This window comes from Triturus cristatus, chromosome 1_2 (genome assembly GCF_964204655.1).
Source record: "Triturus cristatus chromosome 1_2, aTriCri1.1, whole genome shotgun sequence".
Classification (NCBI taxonomy): domain Eukaryota; kingdom Metazoa; phylum Chordata; class Amphibia; order Caudata; family Salamandridae; genus Triturus; species Triturus cristatus.
Genome location: NC_140580.1, coordinates 394,556,756 through 394,579,228, shown reverse-complemented (window position 1 = coordinate 394,579,228; position 22,473 = coordinate 394,556,756). Strand labels below are relative to the sequence as shown.

The 22,473-nt window shown below is 43.0% G+C and overlaps 1 protein-coding gene across 2 annotated transcripts in view; it reads left to right on the top strand.

Moving 5' to 3' along the window:
- The window catches only part of PRKG1 (protein kinase cGMP-dependent 1), a 1,992,201-nt gene that overhangs the window by 1,751,276 nt on the left and 218,452 nt on the right, over positions 1-22,473 (top strand). For both annotated transcript variants that reach the window (XM_085605357.1, XM_085605347.1), the window contains exon 9: positions 18,109-18,183. In XM_085605357.1, coding sequence (XP_085461483.1) covers positions 18,109-18,183 — 75 coding nt within the window. The remainder of the gene's footprint in view (positions 1-18,108; positions 18,184-22,473) is intronic.

Here is a 22,473-nt window from a genome sequence, read left to right as displayed (position 1 = left end):
TCAGAAGGTGCCTCAGGGCATGTCAGAGGGTCTGCCTCGGGCTGTCTCTTATTTATTAACTAGCCAGTCTGCCCTTTTCTTTGAAAGCAAGGTTTTTGAGAACTCTAATAAATAGCCTATCCTGCAGAAATCAGTGCCAAAATCCTTGCTTCGCATTATAATTTGAATTATGTTTGCAAATAAAATGTACTTCTTCAAAACATGAATAATTTTATCGACAGCGTTTAAAATGTCCAGTCTGTGCAAATTTTACATGAACGCGAATGCAATGCTTAGACTAAAAGAAGGTTTAAGTGTTGCTTTGAGATGTCAAAGAGTGTTGCCATGTTTGTACCATGCAAAGAAAACACATTGGGCAAATACTGCACAGGGAGATTTTTTTAGAGGCCTCACTTTGTTAACATCTTCTTTAAAGCCTTTATTAAAAATGTAAGTGATTTCCATAGTATGGACTCAATTCTAGACCATTTTCTGGTGAAAATTCTAGTTACCTATTTGCAAGAGGTTTCTATTACATGCTGATGCGGCAAAAGAGTGCGCTGGCATTGCCTCTTGTCCAGAAGACCAATAAATGCCCGGTTCCAAAATGGATCTATAATTAAGTGATAATTTTCATTAGCAGTTCAAGTTATGCCCAAGCTCTAAATGCTACTAATTGGATTGAGAAGAAGCCCTTCCATCTAATCATCTGAAACTGACGCCAAAGATGTTGAAATTGTATGCTGACAATGTCCTGCCTTTGCAGTGTACAATGAATAGCAAAATTGATTTTACAGAAACCGTCATATATTTTATTTCAGCACAGAATTCATTCCAGTATTTCCCTGACTAGTTAAGAAATAAAAATGATTACGCCGAATGCACAAGAATTCTTTAAGGAAGATGGAAGGATGAAGACTTAAAAAGATGCTTTAGTAAGGTTCCCATGTTTTATGGGATGAGTTCAAATGACAGACTCTAAAGGGGCGGTTTGGAGTGAATGTAGACAAGACGGTGGCATGACTGAACCGGAACTGCACAGTCCAAAGCAAGGGAATAAAAGTATTTTAAGGAGCTAATACAGAATAGTTTTTTTTAATGCATAGTGTGAAACGAATGGGTCATTTACATTTGGTATACGTCTCACCAGCCGCGGCCCGGGCAGGTTAAAAGCGGTGGGCCGGGTTGGGGGGATTTCGCCAGACGTTGACGAGGGAAAATTAAATAAATAATTATTTTTCCCTTGTCACCGTCAGTCATACCATCCCCCCTCCCCCAACCGGCCCACCGCTCTTACCTGCATGGGCCTGAGGCCCACTGGCGCGCCAGCACATCAGAGGCCCAAGGTATGTACCATGGAGTATCCTTTTAGAGCCCAATGACTCAGATGCACGGCTGATGTTAAAGCTGTCAAGCTGTCCATCTGCTATTTCCAAAGCAAAGACTTTATTTCTGCCAATGAAATAAGCAATTGTCCTCACGAGTATGGATTTTTCACCTCGGGTTTGGGGACTTGACTCATTTTTCCCTCCGTGTTCGCTTTCCTCTAACACTGCCCCTTTGATGCGGTTACTTGTAAGTTTACCATCCAAAAAATCTTTTAATCCTGATTCTGTGAATCAAGAGCTTTAATGGAGAATTAAACATTCTTATATTGTGCATTCTGTGTTGTGCTAAGGTGCCAAAAACCTTTGTGGATCGAGACCAGAGAGCACGGTCTGTCTCTACAGTGCCAAAAAAATGAAGTCTCCTGAGGCAGGTGGTATGGAGGCATAACTGAGGTTCATGAGAAGAGGAAAATTGATGCAAGAAGACTGCCAAATGCTTCTCCCCCGTGGCAAATGGGAATCATCACACATTTTAAAAGTAGCACATATCAGCCTGTACAATATTTTAGGTGTGAATCAGTAGGGTACATGGTTTAACAACTGGTATTACATATCTTAGCAACATAAGAGGCAAAGTGTATTTAATAAAACTTTCATTAGAATGGGAACAAAATGTGAATTCATTAGAAACCTGAAGAGTTCTATTATGCTCATCTTATTTCTGTATCTTTTTACTTTTACTAAAATTATTTTACATTTTAGTGCACTCAGTTTAATGAAAAAATACAGTTCTAAAGCAAACATATTGAATAAATTATGAACATGTAAGGCACATATAAAAGATTGCTTTGGAAGAATAATATGCTTACTTTAGGACAACTTGATAAGATATGTTGCTTAAAGTAGCCTAGTCACAAAGAAAAAGCATGAAGTAAGTGACCAAGGATTTTGGTGACCAGACATGGGCAAAAGGCAATGGGCCTATTCTGTGTATTATGTCTTGGGATTCTGCGGTGTCTTGCCGTATGGCAAATTCACATATAGTTGACAATAGTTTAATGTGCTGCAATTGTTGCCAACCCCCGCCCCCCCCCTGGTTTACAAAATTAACTTGCCTGTAGTCCCAAATTCCACACATTAAAAATGTAAATAAATATGATATACCTTCCTGGGTGACAGGCGGGCTTTGTATGTCTAGAAGTTGGATTTGAGTGTCCTCTAAAATGTCAAGCAGTAAATCAAGACTAGTTCAGAATGATACACCATCACTACCAATGGCATGAACATGCCTGGTGCTGTATTAAGCGGTACAAAAGGGGGTGGTGATGGACGGAGCATCAGAACCAATCAAACACTCACACCCAGTCAACAGATCTGGGTTTGATCCATCACCGTTCTTTAGCCCACTCTGCCACCCCAGTTCAGACATGGCCATATGCAAATCAGTCTGACCCTGTGCCTCATGGGAACAGTCCAGCCCGAACTGCCAAGCCATGCCTTCCCTGGACCGGAAACAAGCTTCCTAGGACCGGTTTCTGGCATTTCAGCCGTCTTCAGCCAGGCTTGCTTGAATCCAGTGGCAAAGTGAGCAAGGGACTCACGTCTGAGCATACCCTGCCAACTTATGGTGAACAAAGCGGTACAAAAGGGGGTGGTGATGGATGGAGCATCAGAACCAATCAAACACTCACACCCAGTCAACAGATCTGGGTTTGATCCATCACCGTTCTTTAGCCCACTCAGCCACCCCAGTTCAAACATGGCCATATGCAAATCAGTCTGACCCTGTGCCTCATGGGAACAGTCCAGCCCGAACTGCCAAGCCATGCCTTCCCTGGACCGGAAAAAAGCTTCCTAGGACCGGTTTCTGGCATTTCAGCCGTCTTCAGCCAGGCTTGCTTGAATCCAGTGGCAAAGTGAGCAAGGGACTCACGTCTGAGCATACCCTGCCAACTTATGGCGAACAAAGCGGTACAAAAGGGGGTGGTGATGGACGGAGCATCAGAACCAATCAAACACTCACATCCAGTCAACAGATCTGGGTTTGATCCATCACCGTTCTTTAGCCCACTCTGCCACCCCAGTTCAGACATGGCCATATGCAAATCAGTCTGACCCTGTGCCTCATGGGAACAGTCCAGCCCGAACTGCCAAGCCATGCCTTCCCTGGACCGGAAACAAGCTTCCTAGGACCGGTTTCTGGCATTTCAGCCGTCTTCAGCCAGGCTTGCTTGAATCCAGTGGCAAAGTGAGCAAGGGACTCACGTCTGAGCATACCCTGCCAACTTATGGCAAACAACGCGGTACAAAAGGGGGTGGTGATGGACGGAGCATCAGAACCAATCAAACACTCACACCCAGTCAACAGATCTGGGTTTGATCCATCACCGTTCTGTAGCCCACTATGCCACCCAAGTTCAGACATGGCCATATGCAAATCAGTCTGACCCTGTGCCTCATGGGAACAGTCCAGCCCGAACTGCCAAGCCATGCCTTCCCTGGACCGGAAACAAGCTTCCTAGGACCGGTTTCTGGCATTTCAGGCGTCTTCAGCCAGGCTTGCTTGAATCCAGTGGCAAAGTGAGCAAGGGACTCACGTCTGAGCATACCCTGCCAACTTATGGCAAACAACGCGGTACAAAAGGGGGTGGTGATGGACTTTGCCACTGGATATGCATATGGCCATGTCTGAACTGGGGTATCAGAGTGGGCTAAAGAACAGTGATGGATCAAACCCAGATCTGTTTGATTGGTTCTGATGCTCCGTCCATCACCACCCCCTTTTGTACCGCTTGGTGCTGTATTAAGGCAATCATCCTATTGCTGTGCCGATAACACAGCAAGAAAAGAGGCACCATATTCCCCTGGAATCACCAAATATAATACCATTGGCTTGGAAGGAGAGTGGTAAAATTTAATTTTGAACAGTGAGCAAAAAAATATACTAGCACTGGCCATGTACTTTTATAGTAGGCCAAATCAGATTTGAGACAAATATTGGCAAAGCCAATAGGTTTCACCTATGTGAGATCTCTTGAATTGGTCAATGTTTTTTTACATGTTGCACAGCAGCACAAGCTGCTGTGCATCATAGCTTTAAGTAAAAAACATCACTATGACGTGGCCTCCATTCACCACAACATAGTTCTTTTTTTTCTTTTAGCCATGTTGCATCTACAATGAGGAAACTGCAATGTGCAATTTCTCCATCATCAGGGCATATAAAAACATCTTTTGTAAGGGCCCTGTTACATGACCCCTCATTCCTGGGACTCCTAGGGAAGACTTTAGGGGTTCAGAATGTGCAAAAATAGAGTAGCTCCTCACTTCACAGTGCTCATAGCACCAAAGTCGAGTTTGGGAGGCACTTTACTACAATGGGGAAAGTGAAATGTGCAATTTTCTATCCCCAGAGCATATAAAAGATATCTTGTAATGATTCCCCTTATATTTACATGACCCCCCCCCCCCACCAACCCTGGAACACTTAGGGGAGACCGTGGGGATATCTAAAACACCAAAATAGTGTTGCTTATCACTTTTTAAGTGCCCCTACCGCCAAAGTAGAGTTTGGGCACAATTTACATTTAAAAGCAGTGCTGCAACACAGGGCTGATTTTAAAATTACCTCAGGCTCTCAGTAGTGCACACACGGAAGTGCAGAAAGGGCTGCTGGCCTCAAAACTGACTCACGCCCTACTCCTCTTAGTGTGTATAAGTATTAAACTGGGGTTAGGAGTAGGTAAGTTCCGTACCCTCTTCCCTTCTCTTTTGTGTGCTATAACTCTAAACTGATGTGTCAAAATATATACTAGGGACTTACAGGTAGTTTTAATCCCAATGCCCTATTATCTATTAGGGACTTATAGGGTAGGTTCTGCAAATTGTAAGTGTACCCTAATATATAGTGTGGCCTCATGTATGTGTGTACTTTTGCTGTGTTTTCAACATAACACTGGCCCTGGGCCTGGTTAGACAGAGCCCAGGACCAGTCAGAGTCAGTTACCACCAGTACCAGTTAGCACAAAAATGGGGGTGCACAGGGCACACAGGCTGACTTTGCAAAACCTGCTTAATCTATTGATGTATTCCTCTTAAAGAGTGCCTATTTGTATTACTAAAATACACCGAGCTCGTATGTATCAAAAACACTGCATAAATATTGTATATGAAATGATGTTCGTGCATAACTTGTTTTTTAGGTCGTCTAGTCTCTACACAATCATAAAGAAATAAATTAAATAAATTGAGTTTCTGAAACCTAACATTCTTGTCCATTCATGATGTACTCTGGGTGGCACATCGCTTAGCAAAGTACGTGTAGAAGGTGCTCATTGTGTGCGCCATTTTGTTTCTGAATTTCTGCAAATCCGGTACAGGGCCTGTTGAGATTTAAGCTCATTGACAACCAATAGGCGAGGGGCAGTGTCAAGTGAACAGACGTCAGTGTGAGTATCAGCTGCGGGGGTAGTTCAGGAGGAAAGAGAATGCTGAATTGGAAGCGCAGGTGACTCTAATGTGAGGGACTGAGGATAAGGGAAAAGAAGGGCCACAGATAAACATCAGCTGGTAAGAGACAGTCTAAGTTGGAATGACAGACACATTTTAGGATCTGAGATAGATATATTTGTATCTGAGAGAATCCTTCGCTAGTGTTGCCTACTTTGTGGCTGGTCAAAGTGGGAGGGAGTTCTATGGTTGATTATACTGCTGCTGCCTGTGCTGTAACGATTTGTGTTTGTGATGGCAATGTGCAATGCTGCTAGGCATACTGTACCTGCTGAGTTTGAAAAACCTTTGTACGGCTCGTGTGTGGGTGGGTGGGTGTTTGTGTGTGTGTGTGTGTCAGCGTGTCTTTGTGTAACAAGTTCTGTTGCTGTCTTTGCTGAACCTATTTTCTTGATCTTTCGAAAATTATAGATTTGGTAAATCCTTGTTTTCTTGTGCATCTGGATAGTTCATTTTTAGGTCTCGCCTGACCCAGTGCATGCGCTGGTCTGGCGAGACATTTAGTAGGTGGGTTTCGAAAGTGCTACCCACATTTTTGTGCTGGCTACAAGCGTCAGTGCACGATGGCATGCACGCGCACAGCTGCTCCCCGTATTTCACCCTCCCTTCTCGCCCAGCCATCTGCCTTTCCTGCGCCAGCCTTCAGCCCCATACCCCTCCCCCGCTGCTGCGGGCGCATCCCTAGCATGCGTCATCGCGATCACTTTCGCTTTTAGAGTGATCGCGATGAGGGATTGATAGCTCCTTCACACTGAGGCCCACTGTGTCAACCGAAGGCTAACGCTCCGCTCTCCTCTGGAAAAGCACTCTTCCCCCTAACCCTCGAGTTTGCATCAGAGACATTCAATGTCCGCACTTTACAGAAGTCTCAACTCGGGTTATACTACCTGTTTTTGACCATTCACTATGTATCGAGCCCTGACCTCTCCCTCTTGGAAGATCTCTTCTGACGTGAGGGACCACCTAATGGATTATAGCCAGCCTCACCCTGTTCTCCGTATCTGAAACATTCCTTCATTTGGCCAGCCACATCCTCCTCTCCCCCCCCCCATTAACCATGTAGCCAGACCTGTCGCTGCCTCTTCCTTAGTTGCATAAATTAGTGACCACCGCTCCCCCAGCACGCTTTTGTCTACGTCTAACCTTAATCAGAATACTAAATCGGTCCCCTCCCTTATCTATTCTTATATTTAACTCAATATATACATGCATTCGATATTTTTAAATGTGTTCCTTTACAAGTAACATATTCAACACTATCAGCTGTGTTCGTATTATAAAAACCAACAAGCATTCTCTATACTTTGATTCTTCTCAAAGATTTCCTTTTACGTTCAGGTGTTCTCTCCAGATAACTGTTATAAGCCACACCCAGTGGCTTTGCAGTGTCAGATATCTATATGCCTCTGAGAGTGTCTGGCAATTCTCAGCAAGTCACATGCCACCCAAACTGCAAAGTCTCACACAAGTCCCAGAAACCATATCCCGCTCATTCTCAGAATGCACTACTTCTCCCAGAGGTCTCTGTAAGTTGTTATAAACAAGAGACAAGGCAAGCACTGGAACAAATTGCCGCCCGTACACCGACCCAACCCCCCTCACTCGCCTTCAGGTCTCCCCAGACGGCGCCCTACCCCCGCCATATCTCCCAAGAGCCCGTAGTAATTGCCACCAATCCAGCCGGCCTCATAAGGATGAAAGGCTGAGATAAATGGAAGTCAAATCACTGGTGTGTGTGCTTCACTCTTAACACAACAGCCCAAGCTCTGCATCCCCTAGCTCCAATCCAGGACGGCGCTTTGCAGCAGCTGCAGTAAAATGAAGCGTCACGAATTGCACAAGGAGCACATATGCCAGCCAGGCCCCGGACACAGAGCACACAGGCCCGCCGTCAGCTACCCCCTTTTCTGCTCAGCTGACTGCCTCCCTCCCTGTCGCTCTCTTCCTCTGCTGGTCTCTTTCCTCGGCCCTCACCACTGGCTGCCATGTCTGCCCCCACTCCCCACCAGTGGGTGCCTGCTGCGCCTTCCTTTTTTTTTTTGCATCTTTAATATAGCGTGAACTCGACCCGAAGGTATGGGAGCGCTGTACATGAGCACCGTATTTACATTACATTGGCCTCTGCCCTGTGTTCCAGCCAACCCGTGGAGAGCCCAATGATTCCAACTTGGCCTGAGGAGGACCCCCAGGCAATGGACCTCTACAGATGTTCACTTGTGCCATTACCGAGGTGCTGCATTTCATCATATTCTTCGCGCCCTAGTAAATATGAACCAATACTCTAATGCGAGATTAGCCCCTGCCTCCAAAGAAACGACAACATTCTCACCCAGTGTTGCTGACTGCAAAGTACATGAATGTCCTTAACTAATATGATGTATTTCGAAGTTGCTTGTAGAATTTTGTCTCACTTCATGTTACGTCATTACTTCAAAGCGTTTTTTGCTACGTTGATGCAGTAAAGTGATTCATATTACGACACTGTCTCAACGTATTTCATTAAGTTCCACTCTTGCAACGCACTTCACATCATTCACTCGCTATTAAGTGCTTAATGGTACTCTGCAGCAAAGTGCTTTTTCTTAACCTTCTGTAGCACAGCACTTTGTTACTCAATTTAAAAGGGGTCAAGTCTGTGGGTATTGTAGAGTGTTGGCTGTTAAGGCTCAAGTAAACACAGGTAATAAGGATAATCTTCCCACAGTCAAATCGCACTTTGAACTCAGCACTCCATGTACAAGTTATATCTCGTTTGTGTAGCATGCAGGATAAGTTGGTCACGGTGAGAAGGTGAAGGTGACAGCATCTTCTCACCCTTAATCTGTAAGTGTGCACAGTGGCCCAGCTGCACTGACATGCATCAGGCAAGTGTCTTGACAGTGAGTGTAGTTTCAATGTACCCCTCACAGATGTCAACAAACTCATTACTTCTTTCATTTTCTGTGGTCAAATCCAGTGGCGACCGGCATCTACGGGGGCAAGCAAATGGGAAGTCTGCAAGCTCTTACAAGCACAACAGACCTCTCCGCTCCAGCCTCAATCCCAGGAAACCCGATGCCTTTACGCCCAATTCTTCTGCCTGACAGGAACTGCAATGTAACACATCTCGCATTTACGCGTGTTTGAGCGATTGGCAATGTAAATGACGATGCCTTTTATTTATGTTTTGGTTTTTGAAGCCTAAATAAAAGGCAATGCCATTTACAATGCCAATAGTTTAAACTCCCGTAAATGCGAGACCTATTGCATTGCAAATGCTTTTTTGGCATTTGCTTATAAAATTTGGGGCAGATTTATGAGGTTTTGCCGTTGGGAAGCGCAGCAGGCCTTCCTGCTGCGCTTCCCTACGGCAAAAGAAAAGGGCAGGGATGCGCCGTATCTATAAAATGCAGCGCATTCCTGTCCTTGTCCCATGCGCCGGCGCACAATGGGCTGCCTGCGCCAACGCAGGCACCTCTGCACCATGGTGCAAGGGTGCCTGCGTTGCGGGGATGAATATTTTTGTATAGGAAGGGAAACCTTTCTTTTCAAAAATAATCACAAGAGGTTTTTCCTCTTTGTATGGGTGCTGCAGAATGCAGCACACATAGAAAAAGGAAAAACGAGGAGAAATAAAGATATTTCTCCCCGTTGCGCCTCCCTTACGCCTCCCCTGGGGAGTCGTAAGCTTTTGGCGCTGCCTCAGATTTACGATTTCTCGTAAATCTGGGGCAGTGTCAAAAGGCCATGGATGTTGCTGGGAACGCCCCCAGCAACACCCATTGCACGCCCCTTTAACGCAGAACACTGCGTTAAAGGGACTGATATTTATGAGGCAGCATTAAGCCACAAAAAGTGGCTCAGTGCTGCCTGATAAATATCACGCAGGCTTCTGCGCCACGGAACGTCACAAAAAGTGACATTCCGCTGGCGCAACGGGCCTCATAAATCTGCCCCTATGTGTCTGATTCTGCACATGGTGACTGCCACTTTACATACACGCTGTTGCTCTTTCCCTGTTCTGCTACCGACTTAAGGCAGTCGCACTTCTGGAAATCTGCCTCATCACACATCCTTGTTAAAGCACTGCACCGGAATGAAAAAGCACTCCGGCATTGTTACAACAATAAGTCCCTTCACAAATGTGCATGATTTACGGGTGGCAGCCACCCTAAGGAGCTGGAGTGCGACCTACTGTAATATGTAATTCTGTGAATATCTATTTTCAAAACCACGTTTGCAAATTTCAGCCTTCTGGCTGTGGTTTCCTAAAGAAGAACACCCTATTTTACTGTAAGATAATGAGTGTCTCAGGTTTGAATTGCATACCACGTGTTCAATAATTCAGGTTTCTATTACGCCATGAGTACATGTCTAGATGTATTACACAAATGAGGGCATAGAAAGTATGCGTCTATGTGAAGTACACATTATATAGAACGGGTGCCTGTTCAATGTACATTCCCACACAATCTCAATATGCACATCATATTCATCCAGGAATCAAAATATTGTTTTACCTCTCCCACATGACATGTTTTTTTGTATGTACTGGTTCAGTGCACAGATAAACAGTGCTTACAGAGTCAATGTTGCCTGTGGTGACATTGCATTATAAAATCATCATCCGTCATGAGCCGTGCATTGGGGGAGAGCTTAACTGGTGAATTGTTTGGTGGACTTGTGGCATGCCCTTTGCATAAAGAGCACAAGACGTCACCTTCACTGTGCCCTGTACCATGTGCAGATACTGGATACAGAACAGAGCCTTTGCCCCCGCCCAGTGGCCAGTTACCAATGACCGCAGTACTCAGAGGACATGAAATGCAACCATACACTGTGGGTACCGGGTACATCACCAGGAGCGCATGCCCGCGTATGCTTTAAAAATGGATGTGTTTCATAGTCCCAATACATGACCTGCAGATTTGAACAAATATTTGTTTAAGTCTGATGATTTTTCATTCCATTCTATTTATGGGAGGTCGCCCAAAATGTACTTGGAGGGCAGGACGAGTTTTGTAGATCTCAGTCCAGACCTTTTGCCAAGAAGTGCGCCTTTTAATGTTTTAAGGGCATTTTCCACCTCTCTTTGATGTGTCTTGGTTCACCCAGGTTTTGTGTGTAACTGAATCACCCGAAAATGACACTGGAAAGTGGCATTGTACAATATGGAGCCATGGACTACACTTAAGGTCTGCGGACCTCAAACATGGCCAGCAGAAGAAACATGTTCACCTCCTTGCAGCCAATCAGATGTTTTGCTCATATTAAACATCTTGGTCTGCAGGATAGTTTTACACTACTGTTGTGTTTGTACATTTTGAGACATTTATTTAACATTTAACAGGGTTTTATAAAAAGAAAATGCGCTACGTGTTTACACCACACCAAAACGTGAATATTGATAGCTGCTGTCTTCATTCCAGCTATAATGTCTTTCCTTCGAATCATTGTGTACCACCTAAATAAACGTTTCATGCGGGATTTTGAATGGGAAATCCAACATTTGGGACCCTCAATATAACTTTTCAATCTCTTTACCAATATACCTCAAACCTTTCATAATCAGCTCTTGGCATGAATTATGAAACAGCACAAAAAGTATAAGCAATTGCACACACACATATACATATATCAGCGCATTTTGTCACACTCCATAGCTTGAGCATCTGTGTTGCACACTGTGGGCACTTGGTATTAAAGAAATCGCCACAGACCTTGTGCGGCCCCTTCTGTAAGACAGATCGCGCGGGTGCACATATAGCACCAGCGCTATCATGAGGGGGCCTTCCCTCATTTGCATGAGGGTGTGGACCCATGCAAATGAGGGAATCTCTTTGCTTCTGCACTTGTGCCATATTATAGACACGGGCGCAAAGGTAAAGCAGGTGTCAGGAGGCACGCTGACAGTGTGCCGCGTAACAGATGGCGCTCCATCAGTGTGCCCCTCTGATGACAGCCTTCTGGAGTGGGTGAAGGTCCTATGGACCCCCTAGACATCCCCTTGCAGGCAGGTGCAGTCACTCACTGGACCCACCTGAAAGGGGATCCCTCACCCCTCTGAAAAGTGCAGGCTGGTTGCCGCCTGCACAGTGAAACATGGAGCGGTTACTTCAAAGCCACTCTGTATATCGCTTGAATGCGCTGCCCACAGGACAGCTTGCGTTTGTGGCTGCTCTGGAGGCAGCGCACTCAATCTAATATGGCACACTCTCTTTGATAGCGCCAAGCACACCTTTTGAAAGGTTCTCCTGACGCTAACAAGGGAAATGTGCCACATTGTATAATACGGCCCCTGGAGAGTATGCGGGAGTGGGCTAACTCACGGGAGAAGGGTGATTTTATATGAGTTTTCTGAAGCACGACACAACGTATTTTCTTCAGTAACATATTCTGTGAAATGGGGCACAAATATGGGTGCTGAAAAATTGATCAAGTCGCATCTATGTGAAAATACAAAGATGCATTCCCTCAAGGTCTACCCTAAAATTGAACCACAGAGTGAAAGAACATAGTTTAGAATTTGGAGGGAAAGTAGTATCATTAAAAGCAATAGTGCGGGACACTAAACAATAGCAATCAGTCAATAAGATATGTGATGAAAAGCAGTACAACTTCAGTGAATTCAGGAAACATAACCAGAACAACAGAGAAATTAGTCCCAGTCATTAACCGAATTGAAATACAAAAGAAGAAAGAATTTAGCAGGTGCTGGAACGCGACATACCTCTAAGAGTGTTTAGATGTCTCAGGGACCCTAACTATTGCTGGCACCAGCTATGGACACAACACTCAAGAGAATGCTCAGAGACATTTCATAAAGTAGTGCTAAAAACCTGCTGTATACGAAAGGGAGAAATGTAGTGAAGATCTTAATGTTTGGGAGAAAAAACTGGTACCAAATAGGTTCATGATGATTACCATCAATCAATAGATAAATGGGAATAGGACTGAAAACAGTTGATTCAGAAACCAAATTGAAGAAGAAATGCAAGCTGATGAGAGACAAAATAGATTATGAAAATGTTGGTAGAAACAGTTTTATGAGACATTTTGCCAACATAACTAGAAAAACTAAGATGGACAAACTGATTAAACAATGTCATGAGAGCTCTGATGCAAGCACATTAGGAGAAAATTAATCGTATACACAGTTAGAAAAAATGTGGATGCTCAGACAGGACCCATAAAACAACCCAAGAAGCAGAGGGCGATCAGAAGGCAAGGGAAGAGGAGAAGACAGCCCCAACAAAGGGGAGGGGCCAGAGGAAGTGACATAGCCATCGCTAGCAGACAAACAATGGCAGAGATGGGGCCGAATTATTATAATCATGAACCGAACAGAACATGGTTTTCAATACATGTTCAAGAATACTAACTCAAGATCAAGAAGATGTCTTTGAATTGAGAGTTAGATTCTCTACAGCAAAAAAAAAATATTATGAGCCTTGTGGTTTGGCAGGGATGGTACTCCAGCATAAACAAGGGACAGAGCCCAGTTCGACAAACTCACTGGGCCTCAGTTTTTTAGAGCTAGGGAAGTGCAATGTTTCTGATGGCGGAGCCTGCAGTTGCTCCATTGGTGGAAACCATAGACAGATGGCCCATTGGATATTGAGCAGTTGGTAAATGTACCTCAGATCATTCAACAAATTTAGTAGTTATCCCTTCAATGTACTCTTTTCCTCATTGGGCCTGCCATTGAAAGTCTGGCACTATTGAACATGACAACAAAGAATGAACCCCACAGGATAGGATAATATTCTCAGTGTGTTAGATACATTTTGGCTTTTGTTTTCAATAGAATACTTCCGCTTTGGGAGTTGGTTTATGAAAAACAAATATCTGTGTGGCCACATTAAACACAACAGCCGCTGAGAAACATTTTGGTGTCTTCCATAAAGAGTCAACACAACTGTGGCTCTGGTGAAGATATAGAGATTTCTGCCTGTCTGGCAGGGAACTCCAAGTATGGTGGGCTGTATCAGGGCAGCTGAGTACATTCCTCCATGGACCTGGTAGAGCAATGCACAAGCCACTATTCTCCAAATAAGAGATATGCATGGATTTCTACAAGTGTTTTGGAAAAATCAAGCTATGCAAACATTTCCTACATCCCAAAGGAACCACACACGGAGGCTACATAAGGGTAAAAAGAGAAAACTAATATCTTTGTAATGATCTGGATACAATGGTAGAACTAGTGACTCTTGTGGATGAAACACTGGCAGTGAGCAAATGATGAGTTTGGAATATAAGATGACATATCATGAGAACTGAGACAGATCTTGCAGTCGTCTAAAAACCTTTTTTTTTTTTAGAGTCTTATATAGCACAAACTAGACCTGAAGATATCGGGTATCAGAGCGCATTACATAGCACCAGTTTCGTTACACAAGGACACATTCATTTTTGTTAGGCACGGGGATATTAAGTGATTTGCCCAGAATCACAGGATGTTGAGGGTCATTGCCGAGACTCGAACCCGGTACCCCAGCTTCGACGTCAACCGCTCTAGCCATAAGGCTACATCCTCTCCTTTTGGTTTGTGCTTGAATTTAGTGGTGAATAAGATACAAAATGAAGAGGTAAAAAGACCATCATATCGGAGAACTCATTCGACATGCAAGTAAATACATGCTGTGACAGAGCTAGCTGACATGACTCAATTTATAATAGAGCCCTCTGTGAAGGCAGGCAACATTATGGATACGGCCAGATTTGCAGAGACATCTTGAAGACCAACTATGCAACACAAACAGATGAGAAGTTTGTGAATGCAATTAAGCATTTAACATTAGATTGAAAATATAGTATAAAGAAGAACCTATTGATTGGGGTGAATGGAAATATCTTCAAATTGACCATCCCAAGAAAGCCATCATAAATGTATTGCCAAAGATCTGCAAGAGTCAACATTATCCACCAGGATGCCCAATTGTTTCATTCATAAATTCTCTACAGGAAAATACTTTAATATTTATTGAAACCTTTATATTCCCATTAGTAAAGGCACTTCTTGCATACCTCCATAATTTCGCGTATTACATGAACAAAATAAATTGCATCCGCTGCTAATGCACTGCCAGTCAACATAGATTGTCATCAAGTGTGCGAACAATGAAAAATCAGTAACTGACAACATGCCAATAAACATCCAATTGCGATCAAGGTCAATAAGGCAACCAACCGGAACACGGCCAATTGAAATTTGAATGGGAAATAGAAATTTTGGATTCATTTGTTTTTAACCGATTATCAGCACAAATCTTTCCATGATCAAACTAGTGTGGATGCATACTTCTTTAGAAATGTCATCAAATAGGGCTAACCTTTTAAGCATTATAAAAACATATTTTAAGTAATCACTTAATTACTTCGAAATCAAAAATCTTTGCTAATGTGATTTTACAGTGCTCTGTTTAGATTGCTTGCTATCCGATGTTAAAGAAATTTTTCCAAGTTTCTTTAAAACTCCTGCCTTGGATAATTGCTAAGAATAAAAAGTTAACAACCTTTGAAATTTCCCAGCTTTGCTATCTGGTCATCCATATTTCCCTCTGCACATGACCACCTTCTTGACATCATAATATATAATTGAAGACATTCATGATTTAGTTTCCATTTTCTCCCCTCAAAAACCAATAGTCTGATTTCCCAAAAACAAAAAATGTACTAACTGTAGTCGTCACAAACATCAGCTCCTAGTCTGATGTCAGTCTGTTCAGCAGTTGCCGTCTTGTTATTGACAGCAAACATCATACTGGAATTTGAATAGTAAATGCAATTACAATACTCCTCACAATCTCTTCCTATTTTAGCTGTGGCTTTCTGGACCAGTCAATGAGAATCTTTAAGCATTAAACTAATGTGAATGTGAATATTTTGGCCAGTGGCAATACAGATTTGTATGAGGAAGCAACCCAAAATAGTTATACTTTCAGCTACCAGAATTGAACTGAAATACATTTATTTTTGTTAGAGGGACAGTTTGGTTCTCTACAAGGATCTGTTTTTTAGAAAAGTTTACTATCCTTTAAAAAGATAATTATTTCAGTTGGTTATCACGGGTATGATCAAAAACCTGAAAAACAGTGACAATTGCCACTTACATTATGATACACTACTCATGATATAAATGAGAGAGCAGGTGACAACACAATATATCACAAAAGGACACTTCTTCAGAAATAATGGTCATAATCGTTATAATGTGGTACATTTTGTGTATGTAACGGTACCCTTGGGAAACTTAATGCCACTGATTAGGACTATCTCAATGTGTCATTGGCAAATAACAGTTCTTCCAATGGTCTTTCTTGTTACTCTTAGATATTGACCCTTCTGGTGCTTTGTGGTACCTCACAACACATTTTTTTAGACTTTTGCATCTAATTTTTAACAAATTACAGCATGGTTTCATTCATTCTTGGTTTGATATCAAAACATAATAATAGGCCTTGGTCTGTACCAGTTTTTATGCACCAGACTTTAAAGTATACTATGAATTTTCAAAATATATAGGGATAAGATATCTCTTATCATTCATTGAATAGCGGCAGTCACCATAAATGAAGGGTGGTGGGGCAGGTGGGGTCATGTAGGAGGCGTCATGCGGGGGCAGATTGAATATGAACGAAAAAGAAAACTTTCCTTTTGCCTGCGGTCGCTCCATTGTCACGTCTCCTCATGCACCTCTCCTCTACCTGCCTGCTGGTCCCAGCAGCCCCTGGGACAGACTCTCTTTTCAATCCGTCTGAGCAGGCAGAAAAACACCCTGCTCAGACCTGGGAGTCTGTGGGTTTCTCCGGGCCTGGCTGCTCAATTCAGCTGGGCTGTAGAAAACCTAAGTGTGCATGTGTGTTTTAGTCAGCCTGAGACGGCTGGCCAAATCACATACGGGCACTTAGGGAGTGGAGTAAACGTCGCACTTCTTCTCCCCCCTCCCATACCTTGGCCCCGCCCCTCCCAACAGCGCTGGCTAAGAGCCGGCAAATGTAAATTAAAACGATGCCAGAACATTGGTTTAATTAACATTTGCTGGCTCTGAGCCAGGCAGTAGGGCGATGCTCCTCCGCCATTGCTGAGGAGCCCCCACTGATATTAAAAGCATATAGAGGAGTGATAGCGAAGCATCGGTTCCTTTATTAAGTGAAGGCGTGCAATTCCCTCTTAAGGTAAGGCAAAAAGTACTTTGTTCCATATATTATGTGGTCACTGCATCACTCTTCTTCGAACCCCCTTTAAAAGTTTTGGTCTTGTGATCCTTTTTATGAATGGATAGTGTTTTTGCAGATATGCAGGACATATTTTGAGCGTTTACTTTCAAAACCAGTACACCAACATGCAGCTCACAACTGTTTGAAATAAATATTTTAAGCAGTTTAATGGACGACATTTTTAAAAGAAGAAGTAAATTGTGTGATACAATCCTGCATGGTTGTAATGAACTGCAAAATGTCATTAAATAGACATGCCTACGTGTCAGCTAATGGTTGAGTGTTAAGGAAATATAGTTCAGAGTGGATGAAAACTATCTTTTTAATTATTTAAACAGTAGTTGTAAATATTGTCTGTGAAATTCTCATTGTCTGCTTGCTCTTGCAGAGGTATTGTGACACCGTAACTTAACTCTCATAGCTTATTAATGAATAGGATCAATGTAATTTTCTTATTACTGGCGAATATTGAAGTATTATATAGACTGTAATAAGAAAAAAAGAGGCAGATATTCATTTATTTATCACAAGCTCCCCATATGTGTTTGCAACTGAAGTGTCAATATTTATTTTATGTCATACAAACTAGTTTACCTTACACTACTGCTTTTATGTGATGGCTGTAGGACATACTGCTATACATTTTCGAATTCTGGCTGTAATGCACCGCTAGGGCAATGGACCTGAATATATTAATTCAGACTGTTATTTCCCACACTACCCAAGATCTCGAGGGTTCACATATCTCTCCATTGCCTAAAGATCTAACTGGGCACCAGGCAATCATTAGGGCAGCTGGCCCATACACCTCACAATCCTTTCTGTCTGGAACTATTTGCGTGCTTGAAATCCTATAATAATTCTTCTCTAAGGCATGTTTATGTCCAGCAGTCTTCACATGGAATATACACTAAAAATAGATATGTATGATTTTAGCCTGAAGACTTCGGTTGGCCATGTGATCCAGGGATGAATGCTTGCCATTTTTAGTTTAAATTGTGAATATGTTGTTGTCCAATGCTGTTTTCATGTTTTTAAATTAGTGTTGTAACTATAAGCTTTTCAAATTCTACATATGTTCTTTCTTTCAGCTCTTTCAAGCATTTAATTGGGGGTTTGGATGATGTCACGAACAAGGCCTATGAAGATGCAGAAGCAAAAGCAAAGTAAGTGTCTGGAAACCAAGAGAATCTAATTGTTATGAATTTAACTTTCTTAAAATCCATTATTAACTATATATGTATAATCATGCATATAAGAATGTTAATTCACAATTGGTAGGTGACTATATGTCTTTAGTAAGCAATTCAGAGCTCAATTTAAGTGTGCTCTGTGATTTGGAAATGGTAGCTAAAATAAGTAGATGATTTGAAACCAGCAAACATCCTTTCAGTGTTTCAGATCATTGAAAGGTCAGCATGTACTTGGGTGCAATTCTGGCCAACTGCAAAGCTCACCCAGTAGGTCATTAAACCAAGTTAGGTAAGTGCAAAGAAAGGAATGTTTAGATTGAAAACAGCAGCCAATAACAGGATAAGAAGATCTGAACTCAGCTAAAAGGGTTAATCAATTCCTAGAAACATGTTAAAAACACATAACCTCAGGTATGGCATACCTTATTGGCCGCATGCTGCAAAAACTAAACGTGAAGAGAGGTGTAGTTGGAGCATGTGCTCAAATGGTGGTGACACGTTTACTGTAGTTACTGATCAAGAGTTGATGGCACCATGTCCATCTTAAGCTGTCACACTTATTAATATGCATGGATTCTTAGCAACAGTAGAGAGGGAAGATGCCCATGGATTGCTTAAGGTACTTTGGGTCTGTGGCTACTAACTGATTGCTGGTGCATCACTTCCATATGGGATTCACACTTTGGTTGACTTTGGAAACCCCGTTGCTGGAGCATATCTATGCTAAGGAAAGAGGGGAGAGTGACTTGTCATTTTTACTGGCCTCTTATGGTGGTTAAAACAAAATATGCCTTTTGTTCAAATTGTAAACATGGTGTAGTGGGTTTGACTTTGAAAGTGGGAGTCGATATTGCCAGAAGCTTCTTCTCATATCTGGGAGCAGGTGCAAACTATCAGTCACACACAACACAACCATATATTTCGAAGTTGCAATTCTCTGAAAAATGAAACAACATCCACGATTGTGTGCCTGATGCTCTATCAACTCTTCTATAATGCTTCAAAACCTTTATGCACAAATTAAATTTTTTTCCTACATACGACAGCATACAACCCACGTGCTTTCGATTGTGCACCGAAGGGGGCACCCAGGCAGTCACAAAATGGAGTGGTTCTGTGTCTTCTGCACTTTCAAAAAGTGCACCATACATTTTAAGTTCAGATGAGCTGCTTACGTAATCAGTCCAAAGTGCATTCAGCCTCACAAAGGCGAAGGAAAGCATTTTATAAATGTCAATACAATACAATAGTCTTACTGTGGGGCATATTATCAAGAAACGGCGTTAAAATTATCGCCGCTTTAGCGGCAGAAAACTGCCGCTTAAGCGGCGATAATGGGCTTGATAATATGCTGCAGAGAATTCCCATAGAAGCCCATGTTCTGGTGTCAACATAGGCTTCTATGGGAATTCTCTGCGGCATATTATCAAGCCCATTATCGCCGCTTTAGCAGCAGTTTTCTGCCGCTAAAGCGGCGATAATTTTAACGCCGTGCTTGATAATATGCCCCTAGGTTTGTTGGTATTTTTGTATTTTTAACTAGCTTAGGTCCTGGTTTAGAGTTTGACAGACATGATTATCTGTTGCAAATGTGACAAAGTACCATGTCTGCGAAAATCTTGGTCCACCCACCTCATTTAGAGATGGGCAGTCCATAAGTTTCCATTTCGCGGAGTCCCATTGGCTGCAGATAGAAAGCTTACTCCAACAATTCAAGGAAAGGCAGGCTGTCGAAGTAAAGCTGTCACCCCAACTGCTCTATTTAGAGCAGACATTGCAATTTGTTTCTGTCGTCATCTCCTGGTTAAGCCCGGTGGTGCAAAAAATCACTCGGTTTTGAAGTTTATTTTTGAATAGCCAAAAAAATTGAAAGTTTGATGAACAACCGTCCAAAACTGGTAGCAGCCATCCACCAAACTTTTTGTACCTTGGAGAAAAGTGTCATGATGGCGGTTCCTTTTAACTTACTGATATGACTGCGAGGCTGGCAGTCTTCTCTAAATTTGATGAACACAGTATCATTGGGATGGCAGAAGTACTGTCTTCTGCCACTCTGCCACTCTGTACTCCATCAATCTTCAAATCAACACCTTAGAAGTGGCGGTTTTTCACTTCCTCAATCCTGGATTTATAACACAAATGTTACCTTTACCTGCGTGAAATGACTTTTGGTGTGAAAGGTTCAGTGATGTTAATGCATCCATTTTGCAGACCTCTCTTCTGCAAAGTAAAAGGAATATCTTGAAAACTTCCAGACACCCCTTTTCCTATAACCTCAAAGAATCAAAGAATTACTAAATGGAAACGGTTGTGTCGCTCACGTTAGCAGGCAGTTTTGCTTCGGTAATTGGCTGTCTCTCGCTCTCTGGTCAGTGCAGCTTATACCTCAGGTCCCAGTTGGACTTTTTGACATTACTGAGATGATATAAGTGTATTTTGAAGCTTCCCAGCTGCTTTCATGACATTGCGTTAGTACAAATGACAGATGAGTGTGAGAGGATGGAGAGGGGAGAGGATGTGGTCCGTCGGCTGCGCTGCCGCCTCTGGTGCAGGAAACCAGGGTTCGAGCCTCGGGGTCGCGTCCACATCCTGTGATCCTGGCCAAATCACTTAATCGCCCCGTGCCTGAATGTGTAATGTAAGTACGGTGCTCCTGTAAAGCGCTCCAATACCTTCGGGTCGAGTTCGCGCTATATAAATATGCAACAACAAAAAAATAAAAAACCCTACTGAGAGACGATAGGGAGGGAGGCCTTTGGATTCTGAAGGTCAGAGTCAGCCTCCTTGGATGAATTATGTTAAGGACTCCAGCTGGTACTTGCACGGATGATGATGCATAAGACTATTTAACACTATAATATTTCGGGCTATGTGATCAGAAGAATACTTGGTCCTGATTCTCAAATTGCTCTTTGCAGTACATTTTGTAGCACTACAAAGAGTACTACAAGCAACGGGGCAGATTTACAAGAAAGTGACGCATCAATAGAGATGCGTCACTTTCCGTGCACCACCCTTAAAAATGCGTGCGCCACCATGGATTCGCCGTATTTACAATACGGCGCACCATGGCGGAAGGATTGGCAGAATCGGCAGAAATTCTGATGCATCTGTTGGGGCAAAAGTCACGCATTGCTGGAGTCTTGTTGCAAGCACGACGCAACTCCAGCAATGCATTTTGTGGCCTATTTCCACTACACTGCATCACTCCTTACGCCTGCTTCAAGCAGGCGTAAGGTTTTGACGCAGTGGCATCCTAAAAGTGACGCAGTGAAATCTTGTAGATTTCACTGCGTCACTTTTACGAGGCTTTCCTGCGTGGGAACGCCCCCCTGCGTACATTATACCTGACGCAGGTATAATGTGATACAGGGCTTTACAATGTGATGCATCTCCCTAGATGCGTCACGTAAATAGGGTGCATTGTGTGCGCCGCAGTTGGGTCAAAAAAAGTGACGCAATGGCGGCGCAAAGAGGAGCAAAGGGCTTTTAAATCTGCCCCTATGTGTGACGTTTCACGACTCCACACTCTCTATACTTATGTATGCGGACTTCTCTTCCCTCCAGGTGCAGTGACTTACACACACAAAAGTGTTGGGAGTGCCGAGTCGTAAAACATTGTCTGCACGTAGTTTGTGAATACCGAAAAATATAAACTTACTAATGAGTTAACTTGAGAATCACGCCGATTGTGTAACTGAACATCTATTTGTGAGACCATGGAAGTCACACTTAACATACAAGTCAACTAAAGGTATCCATAAAAGGACCTCGGTGGAAAAATGGAGCCCTTCATTTTTCACCTTCCATGTCTTTTAAGACTCAGCAGAATAGAGTTCATGCTGAGAAGGGATGTATTTTTAAAATGCTTTCATTTAATGTTATCTACAGAGCTGGGAAGAATAACATCTGACAAATGAGGACTGAAAACCTTGTAATGACAGCACATACCTTCCAACGAATTTTACTGTGGGAGGAGAAGGCGGGGCCTTCGTGGGGGTGGGTCCTCATGCCGAGAGCTACCTAAGAGGCACTCTGCCCCTGACACTGACCCCCTCTCGAAACAAAAAACAAAGGGCATATTTACAAGCCCACAACCCCTCCCCAAAAAAACCTCCAGAAAACAAAGGGTCATTGCGACTTTCGACGATGTCCTGGGGTGTTTTCAGTCACACCTCTTAATGGACATTGGCTGCTTACTGCCTCCGAAATCGAGCTGGAAATCAAGTCGTTTTTTCTGCCACTGTGTGATTTCAGCTCTTC